The sequence below is a fragment of the Hylaeus anthracinus genome, unplaced genomic scaffold, assembly GCF_026225885.1.
Source record: "Hylaeus anthracinus isolate JK02 unplaced genomic scaffold, UHH_iyHylAnth1.0_haploid 5, whole genome shotgun sequence".
Taxonomy (NCBI): Eukaryota; Metazoa; Arthropoda; class Insecta; order Hymenoptera; family Colletidae; genus Hylaeus; species Hylaeus anthracinus.
Window position 1 is genome coordinate 6,476,347 of NW_026535322.1, and position 18,004 is coordinate 6,494,350.

The 18,004-nt window shown below is 39.9% G+C and overlaps 1 protein-coding gene across 1 annotated transcript in view; it reads right to left on the reverse strand.

Moving 5' to 3' along the window:
• LOC128895688 (26S proteasome non-ATPase regulatory subunit 1) overlaps positions 1-18,004 on the reverse strand; it is a 64,827-nt gene that overhangs the window by 40,539 nt on the left and 6,284 nt on the right. Inside the window, exons 9-10 of the mRNA XM_054158510.1 lie at positions 15,809-16,024; positions 15,153-15,217 (exon numbers count right to left, since the gene is read on the reverse strand). Coding sequence (XP_054014485.1) covers positions 15,153-15,217; positions 15,809-16,024 — 281 coding nt within the window. The remainder of the gene's footprint in view (positions 1-15,152; positions 15,218-15,808; positions 16,025-18,004) is intronic.

The following is an 18,004-nucleotide window of genomic DNA, read 5'->3' on the forward strand; positions in this document are numbered from 1 at the left end:
TGACGTGGGCAGTCCCGAACTCGTTAATCCTATTGTGAAGTTTTGATAGCCGGCCACAAGAACACCGACGGATCCAGGTGGAGGTCGAGAGAGAGAGTGAGTGAGAGAGAGAGAGAGAGAGAGAGAGAGAGAGAGAACGTTTTGAAAACTTATTTGAATAATTCAACCCGTGCAGGCCGTGCTTCGCGTTGCGTGCGCTCGGTCGAGATACGAAATGAATAATGAGCTTAATCACTGTAGTTTTGCGTCAAATTGGCTCTTGTATACATTAGAGGTGTCCTCTTCGCGGGGTTATAAATTTATCGCGGTGATGTTCGTGCAAATTCATATTTCTATGGAGAACGCGCGGAAAAGTGGAGCTTGAATGCAAATAATTACAAAATGTAATGTTTTGGGGAGAATTATTACACCCGTTTACGTTGAAATTTGAAGAGAAAAAGGTCTCTGGGAGTCGTAAAGTGTCTCATTCTGATATTTAAACGCGATGAAAATTTCATGTATAAATAAACCTTTTCGCGGGATTGATTCCCTGTGTAAAAACGAATCGAAAAGTTATTTACCATTTTGCAATCTGAAGCTTCGTTCTCCAGATATAAGGAAATAAAGTTGATCACACAGCCAACCACGCGTGCGTCCACATGTGTACGCATGTGGTTACGAGTGAAAACTGTAACTGCTTGTATCTCGACAAGGAAGCCTCGGATTGCAAAACGGAAAAGAACTTTTTGATTTTTATTAACACGAGGATTCCACGAAATTGAACCAATTTTTAGTAGCTTACGCGTGTATAGAAAAAAGTTCATTTATTTTGAAGATCGTAGATCTCAGTAGAAGTAGAGACACGGTGAAACGTTCAAATGGTAGAATAATCTAATAATGGGGATCCTCTACTGAATTTTCCAGAACGAACCCTGCCACGACACACAATCCGCATGAAATTGAATCATTTTCCACGAAGCTACAAAGTGATTGCTCTGGCGAACCACGTCGGGCAAGCCGTGGTACCGAGAAACCTCACAATGGCATTCAATCAGAAAACACACCAAGTGTTTCGCGATCGCAGTACCCATCGTTGAGGTACCGGCGAGGTCTTCGAGCACACGAAGCTTTTGTGCTTCGAGCTTGTTGATAAATTCCATCCTGGAACGTGCGAGGCGTGTAAAACGCGCTGAAAATTCCCATCGCGAAATAGATATGGTTATGTCGCGGTGGGTTTATACGCCTTCATCGTCGGGAATATGTTTTCCACAGTCGCGTCGGGGAACGATGAACTTTCGAGCTTCAAGGATTCCGCTTCTCTTTTGTCGTGTGAACGGGAACTGGATTGATAACGTTTCAGACGACACTGTCAGCTCAGTTCAATGGTTCATTAAACTGATCAGCTTTTCACAATCGACAAAGCTATTTCACTACCACTTTCTCTATTTGTTTAAATTTGCATTTTCTTTCTTCATTCGACACGCGCATGCTCTTTCATGACTCCTGCGTTGTTTCCTGCACCATTTTCGAAATAACATTATTGTACAGCCTATATATTTCCTCCCTTTTAATTCCCAAAGAATTTTTAACTCTCAAGTATCAATTCCTTTTCTATATCTATGAAAATATGAATTCGCATAAACATTCGCAGTCCAGTTAGGATTTATAGTTCACCTGGTACGGCTAACATTTTTCAAGATTATTCCCTAACTTGATATTCACTTTTTCACTCGGCAACATCAATCTTTGCTAATAGCCCGACGGCGAACTAATTAAGGCTTACCTCCAAGCAGAAATAGCAACGTTCCGCCTCGAGGCGAACGCGAAAATTCCTGCAGATTACCGCGGACGGACTGCGTCTTCGGATCATTAGATCCTTTAGAGTAAGCGCGATTACAGAAACAGTGGATCCATCCTTTGAAGCAGTGCTCGCTACGGAAACCGCTAATCACCGCTACGCGGAGATAATTAGACTCACTGTTCGACAAGCGAAGGTGATAACGCCAAAGAGGATTAGTAACTTCGTGGTAGTTGAAATGTAACAGCGAAATAATTCCAGCTCAGGATTACTGTGGCTTTAATTTTAACGTTCGCTATTGGGGGTGGGGTTCGTCTCAACCTCTCAAGAATCATTCATCAAAATATTAAGTGCTTTCATAAAATTCATCACTTTCCAGGTTGAAAACAATATTACTTCTCTAAATATTAGGGTGAACCAAAAGTTCGTGCGTTTTTTACACGTTGTTTCAGTTCATGCAATTTTTTGAAGTCATTAAAATTACTTCGGAAAAATTGCACAAACTGGAACAACGTAAAAATTGCACGAACTTTTGGTTCACTTTAACATATTGGTCAAATATGTATTTATCCGAGAATAAATTCCACCCAAACTCTAGAGATCAATAACTTTTGAAGCTAAAAATAATATTACTTATCTAAATATATCAGTCAAATTTGTCTTTATCCAAGAATAATTTAAGAATAGTAGTCGATAGGCTTAGTGACTTAAAGCTGCTGAAAGAATTAGAAAGAAAGACTCACGTGTCTGCTCAAGCTGGTTGTAGAAGTCTCTTACCTAAAACAAATCAAAATGTATATTACTAAAAATACAAAATAATAACGTCAAAACAGAATGAATAAAAATTCATGAATAATGATTTTCATAATTCATTTATATAATTTATATTTATGATATAAAAATTTCAGACTTAATTCTCGACCAAAATAAACGACTCCACCCTTAATAATTTTTCCCAGAACTATAGAATATTTCTACAAGGTGTACGCTAATCTGCGATTAGGTAGATTGAACGAGTTGTACGTAAGTCCAAGATTTTGATAAATAATATTGTAGTATGTGATAACCATTGGAGGTGCGTTTCCTTAGAATAAATCGACGATAAACCCCGGTAAAACCTAAAAGCGGATTTAGCTTTAGGGTAAAAAACACGGAAGAGGCTGCCGTGTATCTTCCCTTTTCGGTCCACAAATCGTTGGAAGAGCCTCCCCGAAGGTTTTCAGCCACGACTCGTTGTCACGGAAGGACACACACGGAAACTGCATTACTGGGCTCCTTTGAGGACACGTAACGCGGATTTATACGAAGATTCGAGTGAGAAAAAATACTCCAGGTAACGGAGAATCAATTTTCGGGGCGAAAATGTAGCATTTAAATGCGTAGCGAGGCAAGAAAAGGGATATCAACTCTCTTGAACCTGAATTCAGGCAGATTTTGGTCATACTTCGTTAGTTCAGAAGACTAATTAATAATAAATTCACCAAGATTTATTTTTTAATTTAATATTTTATAAATTCTGGTGGTTAATCAAGGTTTAACATTTTCATTTTTAAACGATCAGATGATCGTTTTCAAATGTTTGTGCACAGTGAAAGTAAAGTGAAAAAAAGAAATTGATTTGTTCTGTCATTCAATATAAATTAAATACTTTTACATTCGATGAGAAAAAAACATTTTTTTAAACAGTATTTCACACGACCATCGGACGAACGAATTTTTTTCTTAATACTAGTTTTTCCTTAATACTAGTCCTCTTGAAAGTCGACTTGATTAGAGTACTTTCCCACTTTGTGCGTGAAAAAAATAAAAAGGTGAAGGATAGAAAAAGAAAACTCGAGAGAGAGAGAGAGAGAGAGAGAGAGAGAGAGAGAGAGAAGGTAAGAGCGAAAGAAGTTTAATTAGAATCCGGTTATCGCGCGGAAGAGAGATGTTTCCAGGGCGTTCAATTCCGATGAAAAACATTTTTTAAGAGCGAACCTGACTGCCACAATTTCCTCCTCTCTCTACTGATATTTTTCTACCTTCTCGAACACACAGAACGCACACTTCATTCTAGTTCCTCCAAGGAAAGGAGATTAGCACACACAGAAATTGAAATGTCGGATAAAATTGCGTATGGAGTAGCCCCTCGAAAACTCTGTCTTTTTAAATACTTTTCAAAGGAAAAATATCCGAAGATATCCAATATTTGCCGAGGTGTAGATGTAAAAATATGAGCGTCCGTAAGGTTTCAACCCTAATAATGGTTGATAATTAAAATATATTAAATTAATGTAGCGATAATGTTTTTAATAATTCGACTGTCTCTACTTTAACGTTTGAGTTCAATTATACTGTTATAATTAGAGGAAGGGGGAGCAAACTAACGCACTTCACTTAAAATAATTCTCTCTCTCAATCTAATGGTAATCAGATCGAGACTTAGGTTATGTATTCAGGGTACCCCAGAATTATTGTACTGTATATAAATTGCAATGAAGATCAGATTAAGAACTTATAAGGTTGCCGAGGACACACAAAACCTAAATGTATCATTCACCTACGTGCAATCGAGAACTGCAAAGTACCACGATAGAAAAACGATACAGTACAAGGATTAAAATACAAAATTGATGCAAATACCCCCGTGGATCTAGTCGATCCACGGTAACCGAGCATCGCGCAGTATCCATTTTTTTTTTTTTTCCGAGAAAATGAAAGCATCGACTGGGATCCATTCCGCTGCGATGATTAATCTTTCCGAGCGAGAAGTCGTCAGGAATGAAATTACGCTACGCGAGAGTGAGGGATGGCGAATTAATCGAGCATCGACTCGTCCCGAATTTCCCAGGCATCGAAGATCGATCATTATTTAGCCCGGGAAGCTTTATCAGAATCTGTGTCGCACCGCAAGTTCGCCACGGGCGATAACTTGACCAACTAATTGTAAGACGCGATTATTTACCAGCGATACGAGATCCATGGATCCCCTGGGGCCCTCCGACAACGTTTAAAGCACCCCCCTGTGTAATTAAAGAGGCAATTTGTAATTAACAGCAATTCAGCGGGGGCTGTCCATTAATTACTTCGTCCCGATCTGTGGAAATCACTCGAGACAAGCAAATTACTGCTGCTGACGTGCCATAATTTTCCTGTTTATTAATTGACAGTGGGCAGGCATAAATCACACAATAATCGACGTATTTAGGAAACGGAAAATATTCGATTGCATAATATTAGGTCGTCCTAAAGGTTCACGCCACATATACTTCCGCTACTCAGATTAATTTCGGAAAAAAACAATGCGAGCTCCGCGTGGATGTTTTCCCGTGGTTATCGCAAATATTGTTTTATTAAATAAAAATACTCCGCGTACTTTTCCCGGGAAAAGTTGCGAACAGAAGAGGCAAGAGAGATTCGTTCGACTGTCCTCGCTCATTGATATTTTTCATTCCACGACCCCGTTCGTTGTCGAATGCGTGTTCGCTCGAAAGTGGAGTAACGCGATTCGTATCGTTTTACAATGGCGCGGCCAAGAAAATGCCAACACATCAAAGACAACGGGAACGTTATTTACCCGAGGCGTGCCAGAGCTTTGCGTTTCGTCTGTTTCGTGGATACTCGAGTCGCTTGACGGCAAAACCGCGGCCATTTTGAATGCGAGACCTTTACAAGAGGAGGATCGTGTCTAGAGTCACGCGTCGATTTTAATGTCATTCGGTAAAGAGCAAAATGGGGAAAAAAGAATATTGTAGTAGTGGGTGAATAAAGTAAATTGATTTTTATTTGGGATGAATCAATTTCTATTTGTTTAACCTATTCACGGGGGAGGGGGTGTCGGTTATGTTTATAATTAAATATTCTTTGGCAATTATTGTATTCACTCACGGACATACTTTTCTTTGAACATTAATTTTTTTCTGTATCTGCGAAAAGTGAAACTTTAGAAATATAATAATATAATTTGAATGAAAATACTAAACAACAAAGAGCGCCCTTTATTAAGATAAACCTCGGTCTACTGCAGGTTAAAATTCAGCGGGTCGTCTTTGACGTACATGTGAGCAGACCCGCGTGACAGAATAGAATATTTTAGGGGTCGTGGACAACGTATTAAGGGAAAAAAATTGTCCCCACGACGTAAAATAATGTTCGCTGGGTCAGTCCAGGTGCCAGCAGAATTTTCAAGCATTCCTGGTGCCCTGGGGAAACAATGCCGACTCCACTCGACGTCCGGTTATTTTCCTTCTAGCTTGCAACGGGTGTCGGTAGCAGCTTCGCGGAGGTGTCAGCTCGAGCCTCGAGAGTCCATGGGGTGTCCCAGTGGGATCCAAAACGAAATATTTCTTTGCATGCAGCTTCGACGAAAGTAGAATTTTCAACTACATCGTAGAATTGAAAAGAAGTAGAATTTTAATACATTAAAAGTAAAATTTGTTTGCCAGCGATTAGAATCGAATGATTCAATAAACCTTCTTGGTATTTCTGTCGTTTCATACTTGTTCACTCCAGACGATCGTGTCTCGTTTGCAATAATAATTAGACAAATTTGAAACATTCGAAAATTTGAAAAATCGTTGCAATCTTTGGATTTGAGCATTTTTTTATCAATCCTCCTGTTTTGCAAACTTTCTCGTAGATTCGAAGATGTTTTTCACTGTGATTGTTTATACCAGTTCTACCCAGGCAAACTTTAAGGTAAACGGTCGAAGAATCTTTCCTCGCGGGACTCTTTAATTTCATTATTATTATTAAGAAAAGTATTCAAGAAAAATCAAGTTGGAGTCCAAACTTTGGTCACTCTTCTCTGCTTCGCACGAATTACAATCGTTTGTGGCGTGTTCTCATGTTTGTTACTCGGAACGTTGAATTAGTTCAAGGTGAAGCCACGTAAAATCCAACTTTACGCAAATTACAACCACACTATCGCAACTTGAAATGTTCCCGTTCGCGATTCCTCGAATGCAATGACAAAAGACGGGGGAAAAAAATATTGTGCGACACGACCGACTCGGCGCGTGGAAATGGAAAACAGCTCTACGCGAATTAGCATTAATGGCACATGTGCGTTCTCGGGCTATCGATTTTCCCGCCAATTACAGTTTCTCGTTATCAGCGGCGAGAGCGTGACCGTTTCATTTGGAACGTTTTCATTTTTAGGCCAGTCCCAACATGGGAAAATATCGTCTCCACCTTTACCTCGACTTCTCTCAGCATAAAATTCACAGGACATCAACCTAACGCGGGTCGCAGAGGTGTCCACCGCGGATTATGGAAATTTCACCGTTGGCAACTCTCGATTATCGCGAGAAATCGACGAAGATTCCGGATATGGAAATCGCTGTGGAAAGTTTCCACAGTACTGTAGTAAATTGTTAAGAAGAAAATGTTTTTAAATTATAGAGAATGGAGCTGAAATATTTTCCCAGGCGCATCGGACCCCAGTTTACACATTTATTAAACATTCAAACATAAAGTAATATACAAGAAGGAAAAATATATTCTTCGTCTACGGACCCAATAATACATACAACACGCATGTTATAACAAAAGGAAGAAAAAATAGGATTCATTAGATACAAAATAAAATACAAGACTTAGAGAACGCGGTCCGCTTCCCCTACATGACAAAGTACAATTAGACATTTTGCAATCGGCGAGAAGCAACATCGCGCCGCATTTAAAACTTTCGTGATACCGCAAGAAAACGAATGTAACCCCGTAGTTTCCATAGTACTGCTGCGACTAATAAAAATAAATCTTCAACCCTTAACAGTTTCCCGTCCCGAAAAATTCCCAAGTAAAAATAAATCGATCGTGCCTCCAATTAATTGCATCGTCAGCTCCAGTTTCACGTAGAGCTTGCACAGAGATCGTCTCATTTACTAATGTCCACTCCTTACGCTCGTTTGAACGTGCTCGAGGGTCGTTGGTGGTAACATGGCACGAGACAAGCCGATAAGAAAATGTCGTTACCGCGTAAATAATTGTTTCATTATCGATACATCGAGCGGGACTACGTGCTGGACATCTTGGCTGGCCGTATCTCCGCGCGTGCCCGCGATAAGGAAATTTCGAACGAGCCGCGGCGCTCTGATTCCGAACTCGATAAGTTAATGAGCTTCGATCCACCCTGACCTATCCGTTTCAGGGCATGTTGACCTTAACGGGCCAGCTCGTTACTTAAACGGCCAATTCTCCCTGCACCCGGGTGCTGATTATTGCTCGATTTTGTAAACGTTCGCGGTTAAACGCGTTGTCGCCGTTGTCAAACCAAAGAAAAACATAGTGGAAAGATTTATGGTGGGGGAAATATTATCAAAAATAACTCTTCCTTTTAAATATCTTACTACGGTATTATAGACCGTTAAAAACCATTAAATTCTGTATTCAAGATTTGTTCAATATCTCTTATGATTTCAGCCAGAATGATTTCGAAGGGGTTTTTCCAGCCCTAACCTGCGATTAGGTTCCCATGAGCTTTATTTCTGCAAAAATTCAAACTTTTCGGAGTGTATCAATTACCTAGTTCTCTTGTTAGTCATCAATCTAGTACCAATCACGATTAAATATGTACTGTATTTTATTCTATTACAAGAAGAGATCAAATTATCACTTGATAATATTTCACATTTTATTCTGAATTAAATTCTACTAAATCAACACGAATAAAAAGCGACTATTAAACGTACGTACGCACGCATAGCGAGTGAGTGGAGGAATTCATTTAATAATAATAATAATAATAATAAAGGTTAATGGGACCCGAGCGCAACGCCTACAGCATCGAGAGAGTGCCGATAAGAATACAGTAGAAGAATGAAAGGATTTTTTGGTCGACTCCAATGATTAATTCAAGGGAGAAATTAAATCGAGGCCACCCCAAGTATCAACGGGCACATCGAATAAATTCAGTTTCAATAGGAAAATATTTCCATGAAAACGTTCGACGAGTGAAATCGACGTCGGCGGTGGCAGAGGGGTCGCAAATGGACTCCAGTCGATTTTCCATTGTTCGTGGTAAGTCGATAAAAGTCGTCTGCAACAGCGGAAGAGTTAATTCGCGCTCAGGTAAACGGCCTTGACCGGGAAATTGAGTTCGATCGGACTATAGTGTCTTCGCGGATCCGAATAATCCCACCTGCCTACCTTTGTCCGGTTAATAAACGAATTTTTACGCGAGGCCGAGCAACGGTAGACACCTCGTGAAGCTGAGCTGTCGCCATGGCCGCCATCGAGAAATCAAGGATGATGCAGTACGCACTAATAAGCGAGAAGAGAAGTTCCACGGTAAGGGAAGTCTCATAATCCTGTCACTTTGAGTATATCACTCTGACATCCTGACATCCCAGACCGTGATAATTAATCAGAATTCAGATGAAAATCTGCCCGACAAAAAGACGTAATAAACCGAATGACGCGGTCAATTAATGGAATAGTTACACGATAAGAGATTACGTGTATTAATTTGGCGCGTATGAAATGTCGTTCTCTTAGCGTTTTAATGACCAGGGTTAATAGCATTCATTTTACTCTGCCCTGTCGTTAATTGTTTGGTTAACAGAAGCGTTAACCAACAGAATTTTATTAACGATATACACAGTTGTATATACACAGAAATATATATTTTAATCCACGACATAATTGTAGTACATCATGGCCATTTTGTAATGTATCTTAACAAACAAATTTTTATAGTGAATTTAATACTTGTACTGTACAATAACATTTTGTTTTCAATTAAAATATGTATTTAAATCTTGAAACAAAAATTATTGAATTTTAACCACGACTACTGGTTGTACTCTTTAGTAATTTTGTGAAAATAAATGATTATCTAGCTTCTGATGACAGAATCAGCGAATACGCATAAATTATCGCTTCCCATAATAGGAATCAACCGGTAGACTTTGACGACGAAAAGGTCTCGTCGAGTAATCTGGTCACGATTCGCGAATCCCATTTAGCGAATGGAAATCCTCGTCTCGTCCTCGAAGAAATTAATTTACATTTATCCCCCGATTACCGGCGTCGATTAAAATCGAGCTTAGCGCGTATCTTGCGAGGCCTAAACTCGTCCTAACATGTCTCGCATCATGAACCGAGAGAATAAGTATTAAAAGAGATTGATAAAATCATGTTAAACATAGATTTTTGAAGAATGTTCAAAAAAATGTTATTTTTCAAGCATTGGTTAAGTTGGAAATTTAGAAATTTCAGTTGTGATTATCTATGCAATGATAATAATACATTTCCCTTGTTAATATTAAAAAAATTTGATTTTTTACTCCGAATAGAAGAACCCGTAAAATTTCGTGTTCAATCGCGTTGTAACATAACCAATTTCGAAGTGGTATTTATGCAATTTACTAGAAATATTTTAAACACCTATATCAACAACGAAAAAATATATTTTCAGACTCCTCCAAAAAGAGTGCCCTGTTAAAAAACGAAACAACGAGAGAAAGGGTTTGTCGGAAGAGCACAGAATAAATGCAGATGAGGAAATTACGGTTCCAATTAATATTTTATTGAAGAAGACGGAGATGCGGACGAAATTTGCTTAACTTTTCCGTGAAAAATTTAATTCCCGTCAAGACTCGCGAACGAACCTTACCTGGTGCCCCTGGTGTGAAGGACCCCCTCGGTCCAGGAGCGTGGAGGACCAAGGGCGGTAATCCTCCAGCATCAAATTTTCATACGCGACCTGCGCGATAACTTCTCGCCCAAGTTTCGGAAACCGTGACCACCGGCGCGACAACGTGTCCCTCAAACGAGAAGCTCGACCTGTTTCGAGTTTAGCTCGCCCTTCGTACCCTCGGCCCCGAAGACATAGTAAATATTCGATTACTCGCGATAGCAGAACTTCTCGAGACGAGAAACCGTCGCCGGAGGCGTAAAATAACGAATTCCTGAACTCTTCCACTGTCTCGAGCAGTCCTTCCACGACTATGGCCGGCAGAATTCGCTGTCAGGGCGATTAGGGCTTACGTAACAAAAGAAAGTAGAGATTTTAAGGCTTTTCTGTGGGATTCAAGTAATTTTTTAATTGATGACTAAGCCAATTTACAAATGAATCGTAGAACGAAATGATATCGGAAAAAATATAGAATCCATTTTGCTTTATTTGTGACTTTAACTGACCCTGCTTGACCTTGAATAGCTATGCAACAGCTATAGCAATGAAATTCTTTAGGATGTGCTCTCTGCACAGGATTCGCCTAATAATATAAAAATATCACGCTACATTAATTTATCTATTTAAATTTAAACGTTTTACATCATATAATTTTCACGTGAAACGTTCCCAAAAATTATCTATTCTATTTAGAACAGGGTAGTTAGACTCCTTAATCGCCCCCCACCCCTTCCTTCATCAGACTCTCGACTATTTATCCTCGCCGACAGTCAATTTCGAGAAATCACGCGATCGATCGAGCATTTTCAATCAGGAGTCTCGAGACACGGGCCTCGGATCGATTATCCACGACGAATCGAGATTCGTTAACCTCGCCGAAAGGAACAATCCGAGTTCCCTCGTACGCAACGTCGATCTTGAAAGAAGATTTTTCCTTCATGGATCCGATAGCTTGATTACGAACCAAGAATTGTACGATGCGATCCGTGGTTTTACCAACGCGATGAATGGTACTTCCGATTTTTTGTGCACCCTATAGATTAGGTCCAGTTAACTTAAAGAGGACGTAAATTAAAGGTCTGAATATCCATTAAATAAATAAAATACGATTGTATAAACTGTATATGTCATTTTAAAATAGAGAGCGTTAACAGATAGTTGAGTCCTCGGTTAACTTGTCTGACCATTACTCGTTATTTCCACTTGCGTTGGTGTTTATAAACAACGATGGCGCGGTATTATCTATTTTAACTGGTCCCAACTAACTAGAAGATAGTAAGATCGACAGGAAACAGATAACACCGTGCCATCAATGTTCCCAACCACCACGGCAAGTAGAGATAGCGAGTAATGGCCAGACGCGTTAGCCAAATCGTACTCAATCACACCGACATCCGTTCACGCACTGATGACAACGTCCCTGCCCACCTTCAACTTCTACCAAATTTCCATGAAACTCACGCTCCGATGTGACACTTTTGAAAAAGAAATTTCTTTCTCAATTGTTAAGTTGGAAATTCAGAAATTTCAGTCGAGATCTTCGATGGACCGATAATAATATATTCCCTTGTCGAGCATTGGTTAAGTTAGAAATTTAAAAATTTCAGTCGAGATTTTCTATGCAAGTCAAACATTACTTACGTAGGAAATTTAGAAATTTCCATTTACATTTCCCACGTAATCATAATAACACAATATAATTCCTTGTCGAGCACTGATTAAGTTGGAAATTAAAAAATTCCAATTTAGATTTTCTAAGAAAACATTTAAACGTCTTAGAAAACATTCTGATGCTTCACCCCCTCCCCTCCTTAAGGACCGGTAGAGTATCCTATACCACAGCTCTCTAATTCTTCAACCAGCAGGTAAACAACGGCCAACGCTCACGAAGCGATTCGTTGTCGGTCCGTGGCATCGCCGATAGGAGCAACGATGTTGAACGTGGGTCAACGATTGACCTTATCGTACCTGCGAATGCTCTGCGAAGGATTGGATATGAAAACGAGCGTCTTGAAGGCTGATCGATCGGAATTGGAAGGTGGTAAGAGGGAAAGAGCTTCGATCCCTGGGAAACGTCGACATAAATAATGGCTGATACCCGTCAGCGCTCGAGGGACGAGTTCAGGTGACGATCACGTCGACACTCAATGCTCGTGGAACGCGCGTGTACCCCGGGGAGCATTAATTCGCGCCTACATCGAGGGAAAGTCACTTTCTCGTGGAGGTCCTTCACTTATTCACGGAACGCTTGGAACTGTCGAGGGCTAATGACTTTCCATTGAGCTAGAAAACTAATCGACGCGGTCTGGGACTCCGTAAGGTATTGTTATCTCGATTTGGATATAGGTAGATATAGTACCCTGAAAGAGGCTCATAGGTGTTGGTCGAGATGTCGTTAGAACGTACAGCGCGAGGAATGTAAAGCTTCATACTTCCTGTATGGACAGCACATCCCGAAGAATTTAATTGACGTAATTATTCAAGATCAGCCAAGATCAGGCAAAGTCGGTTAAGATCGTAGATAATGCAAACACAATTATATATCTTTTTCCAAAATTATTTAGATCTGTAATTAATTGTAATTACGATCAGACGAGGTCGCAGATCAAGGTACATAAAATCAGTTGTATATCTTTCCCCTATATCGTTTCACCCTAAAATTCGAATTCTAGTTTCCATAAAATTCTCAAACGCATCGCTCCATAGTACTTGTTTCTCCCGGCAATCGAGTTCAAACTTGGACGTAGATCTCTCGCGAATTATCACAGGATCCCGTCGCACCGTGCGAGGAACTGGCGACTGAAAGAGACTTCCGACGGATAGGATTGATCCCCCAGCGTCCCTCGATTTGATAGAAAAACGTCGCAGCGAATTAACAGCGGGGCTCTCGACCGCGAAAAACTGCACCGTAAAATCGTGGAGCGAGAACGGCCACGAACGATGGCGGTCAGAGAGGAAAATATCGGATGGACTAACGGCTAAACGAAAGGAACTTTCAATCCGTCAAAAATTCTGAGAGATGAAAACTATCGATCGGCTGGGAGGTTGGAGTCCGTGCCTTTGATCGATCGAATTCGCGATTGGTCGGCGTATTAACGAAGTTTCGCGAGAGCCTGATAAGCGGGGAGGATACCTCGATTATTGCGCCCGAGCCTCGTTCGTTGCGCTTTGTTTCCAATAAGAAGATGTAGTTTGTTCTCGCGCCTTCATGAAGAATTACACCTCGTAAACGTAACGACACCCTCCGAGTCTTCTTTAAGACAAAACATGTTCAAATGTATAAATTGGAATGCACACTGGCTGCATCGAAAGAAAATTAAAATACAAAAGTAAAATGTTTTCACTCGCGCATTGAAACGGTTCAATTAATGATAATGGCTTTTTCTCTGCGCAGTGTTTATCATCGTTAACCACGACGCGACTGGACTAATGTTTTTTAAAATCTGACATTTTTACTCGATCAATATCTTCAACTAATCTTTATTGGTTTATTATCAACTGCCAATATCTTCAACTCCTATATCTGGTTAATTGCCTATTGTTCTTTCTAAATTTATATGAATTGTTTATTTTTACGTTACACAGTAGAGCCTTTTGTATACGAACATTCCATCGTCATTCCATTAAACGAAACGATGCGGATTCCTGACTGTGCACATTCCTGTTTTCAATTCCGCAATTCCCATGTAAATCCTGTGCATCCGCGATGAACCAACAGTGCCGTCGAAGCAACCATCGCGAATCTCTTGTACGTTGCAGTCGAAGATCGGGAAACAAAGAGAGTGCACGCGAGCAAGAGGCTTACCAGTGCGTGTCGCGTCACCGAACGACACGATTAATTAGATGCGCACCTACAATCCATTAAACCCGGACTTGATGCCGTTGTCGGTTGATCACCTACACGATTATCGTAATTTTGACGCGCTGCCAGGCTCGTTTCGACGATTGGCTGAATAGTATCAACCGGTACAGAGGCACTCGCATTGTATCTCGGGTTCACGTGTTGCATCGTTGATAACGGAGCATTCTCAGCGGATTGCTTGTCGCGTTAACGTATTAATGCGTTTAGCATACGATAAGGAGACATTCAATCTGAAAACGACTTTTACGGAGTCCTAAATCCTGGAGTCGTTTGAAGCGAACAGAGATTAATAATCGTTGAATTTTTAACAGAAAAAGCTCTGTAAATTTGAGAAACGATTAACAATACGACAAATTTTTATCGTAGATAATATTCTTTACGAGTTGTACATGGATGTAATCAAATTTCCTGCTTTTAAATAACGAGTCACCTGTAAAGATCTTGATCACAGATCAAAGTGGCGGTGCGACTAGCACAACGAATTACGAAACACGAAACGTGACTAGATAGAGCCAGAAGCAGACGTTAAGGTCAAGACTCGATACCGTGATCTTCTATGATAAGGTATCTACAAGGGAAATAGAGATAATTTTGTGGCATTATAAAGTAGTTTGCTACTTTCCGTGATTGATTCGTATAAATATTTATGCAAATTTCTTCTTATATTCAGGACTCTTATGTCTTTTGTTGGAAGTAACGTTCAGGTATCCGTATAACATTTTTGCAAAAAAGATTCGGATTCCATAGTGACGGTAGAAAAGAAAAATTAAGATGACAGTGGACCGAGCGGGTCCAGGTCATCTTACCGTGGAATTTTTAAAGCACAGATACGACCCAGATGTAGAAAAATTCGCATTCCTGCGGGTCATGTTTGAATATTCTTTAAAAGCACTCACCTGAACAAGAGGAATCCCAACCCGGTGACCGCAGCCCGCCTAACGTCGTCGTTCACGTCAGAGACCTGGCAACACGTTATTTTGCATTAATAAAAGTTCCTTAACAAACGTACAAAAGGATATTCGTCGTCCTTCAAATATAACAGACTCCTGTATACACTTTCCGAGTGTATTTGTATACACGTATTTTAGAGCGATAAATTTGATCGTAGGTACACATTGGATAACGACATTGGGCAATAACAAATATTTATCAAACTTGACATATTTTTATCGGCGTTAACGAAACGTGAACCAACGAGTTTGTCACCGCGGTTAGAAGTAAATACTGAATAGATGGCTTTTTGGGAGCGGAATGAAAATTAACATGCGTCAGAGAAGAAACTGTGTAAGTACACGTGTAAAAGAAAAGAAAGTATGATAAATCATCTCGAGGCTGGCATCTGTGCCGAGACCGACGTCCTTATAATATGTTTCGTTCAATGCGAATCAAAGGCGTTTTAGGCAAATTCATGACTAGGTTCGAAGAAGTCCTCGTTAAGTTAATAACCATCCGAACTGCAGCGAGACAACCATCGCCACAAACGAACTTTTTGGTCGATTTAATAATAATATTCGAGTGATCCGTTGTCAGATATTTTCAAAAGTGAACTTACAGCAACGTGGAGCAGCTTTCTGATGGCCTGATTGTTTCCGGTGCCGCAATAGGCCATCGCCAGCGTGTACATGCCGCTCCTGCGAAGAATCGGATCCTTGTCGGCGCAGAGGGAAGTCACCAGAGGATCTGCTTCCTCGAGACGGCCGTACATAGTGAACGCGATGCCTACGGCTAATCCTCGCAGTATCTTCTCGTGCTGTGTTTCTTGGGCATACTGAGAAACAAAAAAAAAAAAAAAAAAAAAAAATTGGACAGAATGAAAGAACAATGTAGCAGTTCGCCCCGAAATGAAACTTCTCCGTTCGTTCGCGTTCTTCGACGAAATTTTATTAAACGAAGCACCACGTAGACAAAGGTGCACCCCTGTAACGATTCGAAAACGAATTTTACTACACCGCCGCGAAGGGAAGCGAAAGACGTTTCGTCGTGCGAACGCGTTCCAGGAAATCGGGTTTCACTCGCGAACCCTCTCGAGCCACATTTTGTTTCGTGCGATTTATGGACAGTCAGTTTCGCGCGAAATTGTCTTCGAGCGGGGCAAATATTGGGTTACTGCAACGATTCTTGCGAATTTTTGCTCCCCGCGGAAGTCGAACGTTACCAGTTCTATTTCTGCTATGGAGAGGGTTCTTTAGCACAAGCTTCGTCACATTTTTTTTTTTTTTTTTTTTTTTTTTTAAACCAAAGAAACAAATAAATTACGTAGTTTCCGACCTCATCGATATTTGCGAAAAATTGAAAAAATTATGAAAAAGAGGTGGGGAGTTGCTACTGCAATGTATTTATTGAAAATAATAATAGAAATTCGAAGTTAAGTAGCCTTTAGGTGAAATAAACCGTTGTATGTTTTGATATCATTATTTGCGAATAGAAATCAGCATAGACAGATTGCACCCCAACGAAACCGTATGAATGTTTCTTTTAGCATTGTACTATGATGAAGTTGTTTGACGTAGATAAAACTCTATCTGATCCGAATTGAAAAGCCCTGAGGTTAAATTAAAAGATAATTATGAATTTTTTTAATTTAGTAATTGCATCAGAACCTAAGTGTTTCAACCTTTTTTACTTAGATCGCTTTGACATATTGCTCTATTACTATTATCAAGTTAAGTTATCATATTAATTACAATCGTTCGCAAAAATCAACCTGCAAATACATTAAAGATACCGAATCACAGATGCGATAGATTAAAATTTGCGAGGATCGATGAGAAATCATGAAAAGATCTCATCGCTCGCGCGATACTATCTTTCTTATAATCTCCAATTAATCTCCAACGAATACCTGATCGTTTCATAACCATTAGAAAGCTACAAATAAATTCTGATAATTTCGGTAATCGTTATTCTAACACAATTCGATTATTAAAATAGTAGGTACCTTATTATTAAAATAGTACCATTTGAATATTTGTTATTAAAATAAAGAAGTATTCATATACCTCCAATGTTTGAAAATTGACCAAATACATTTGAATACAGAAAAATTGAACGCAAAGTCCCAGTCGTAACCGAAACGAAATCCACCTAAGCCGAGGACAGGTAGGACAACCGTGACAAAGTGACGTAATTTGTCCTTCTACCTATATTTCCACCAACAGAAAGTGGATTTCGTTGTTTCCCAGTGGTAATCGTCCCGCGAAGAAATACTACTCCCACAAGGAGTCTGTTATTTCGCGGACAAGCCGACGATTTTCCAAATAAATATGATAAGATTATGGGAGCGCGACCCCACCGAAATATAAACGAGTTATGGTTGCACCACTTTGTATTCTCTAAGCCAGTGCTTCTAAACCTTTTCGATGTTAAAAGGACTAATCTGTCGGTCGTTTCGATTATGCTCGATAAACGCGATAACGACTACCATGGTTTTCTGCAAAAATAAAATATCTAAAACGAAAGGAAAATATCGAAGGATTAGGCGATTGAACTCGATATAGCACCAAGATTTGTTTGTAAACGATTGCGGCATGAAAAAGATGTTTTAATCCGCATCCGTGGCAGATGCTGCGCAATTGGACATTGCCAGCCATTTGTTGCAACACATAAAATTCCGTGTTGATAATAGTTGCGACGCGGAAAGTGATTCACATTTGGAACAAAAAGTGGAATTACCGAGTGGAAATAGTGAACGAGATATTGTAAGACTTTGTCTTAACGTAATATCTTTTTCCTCGACAATGCTTTTTTA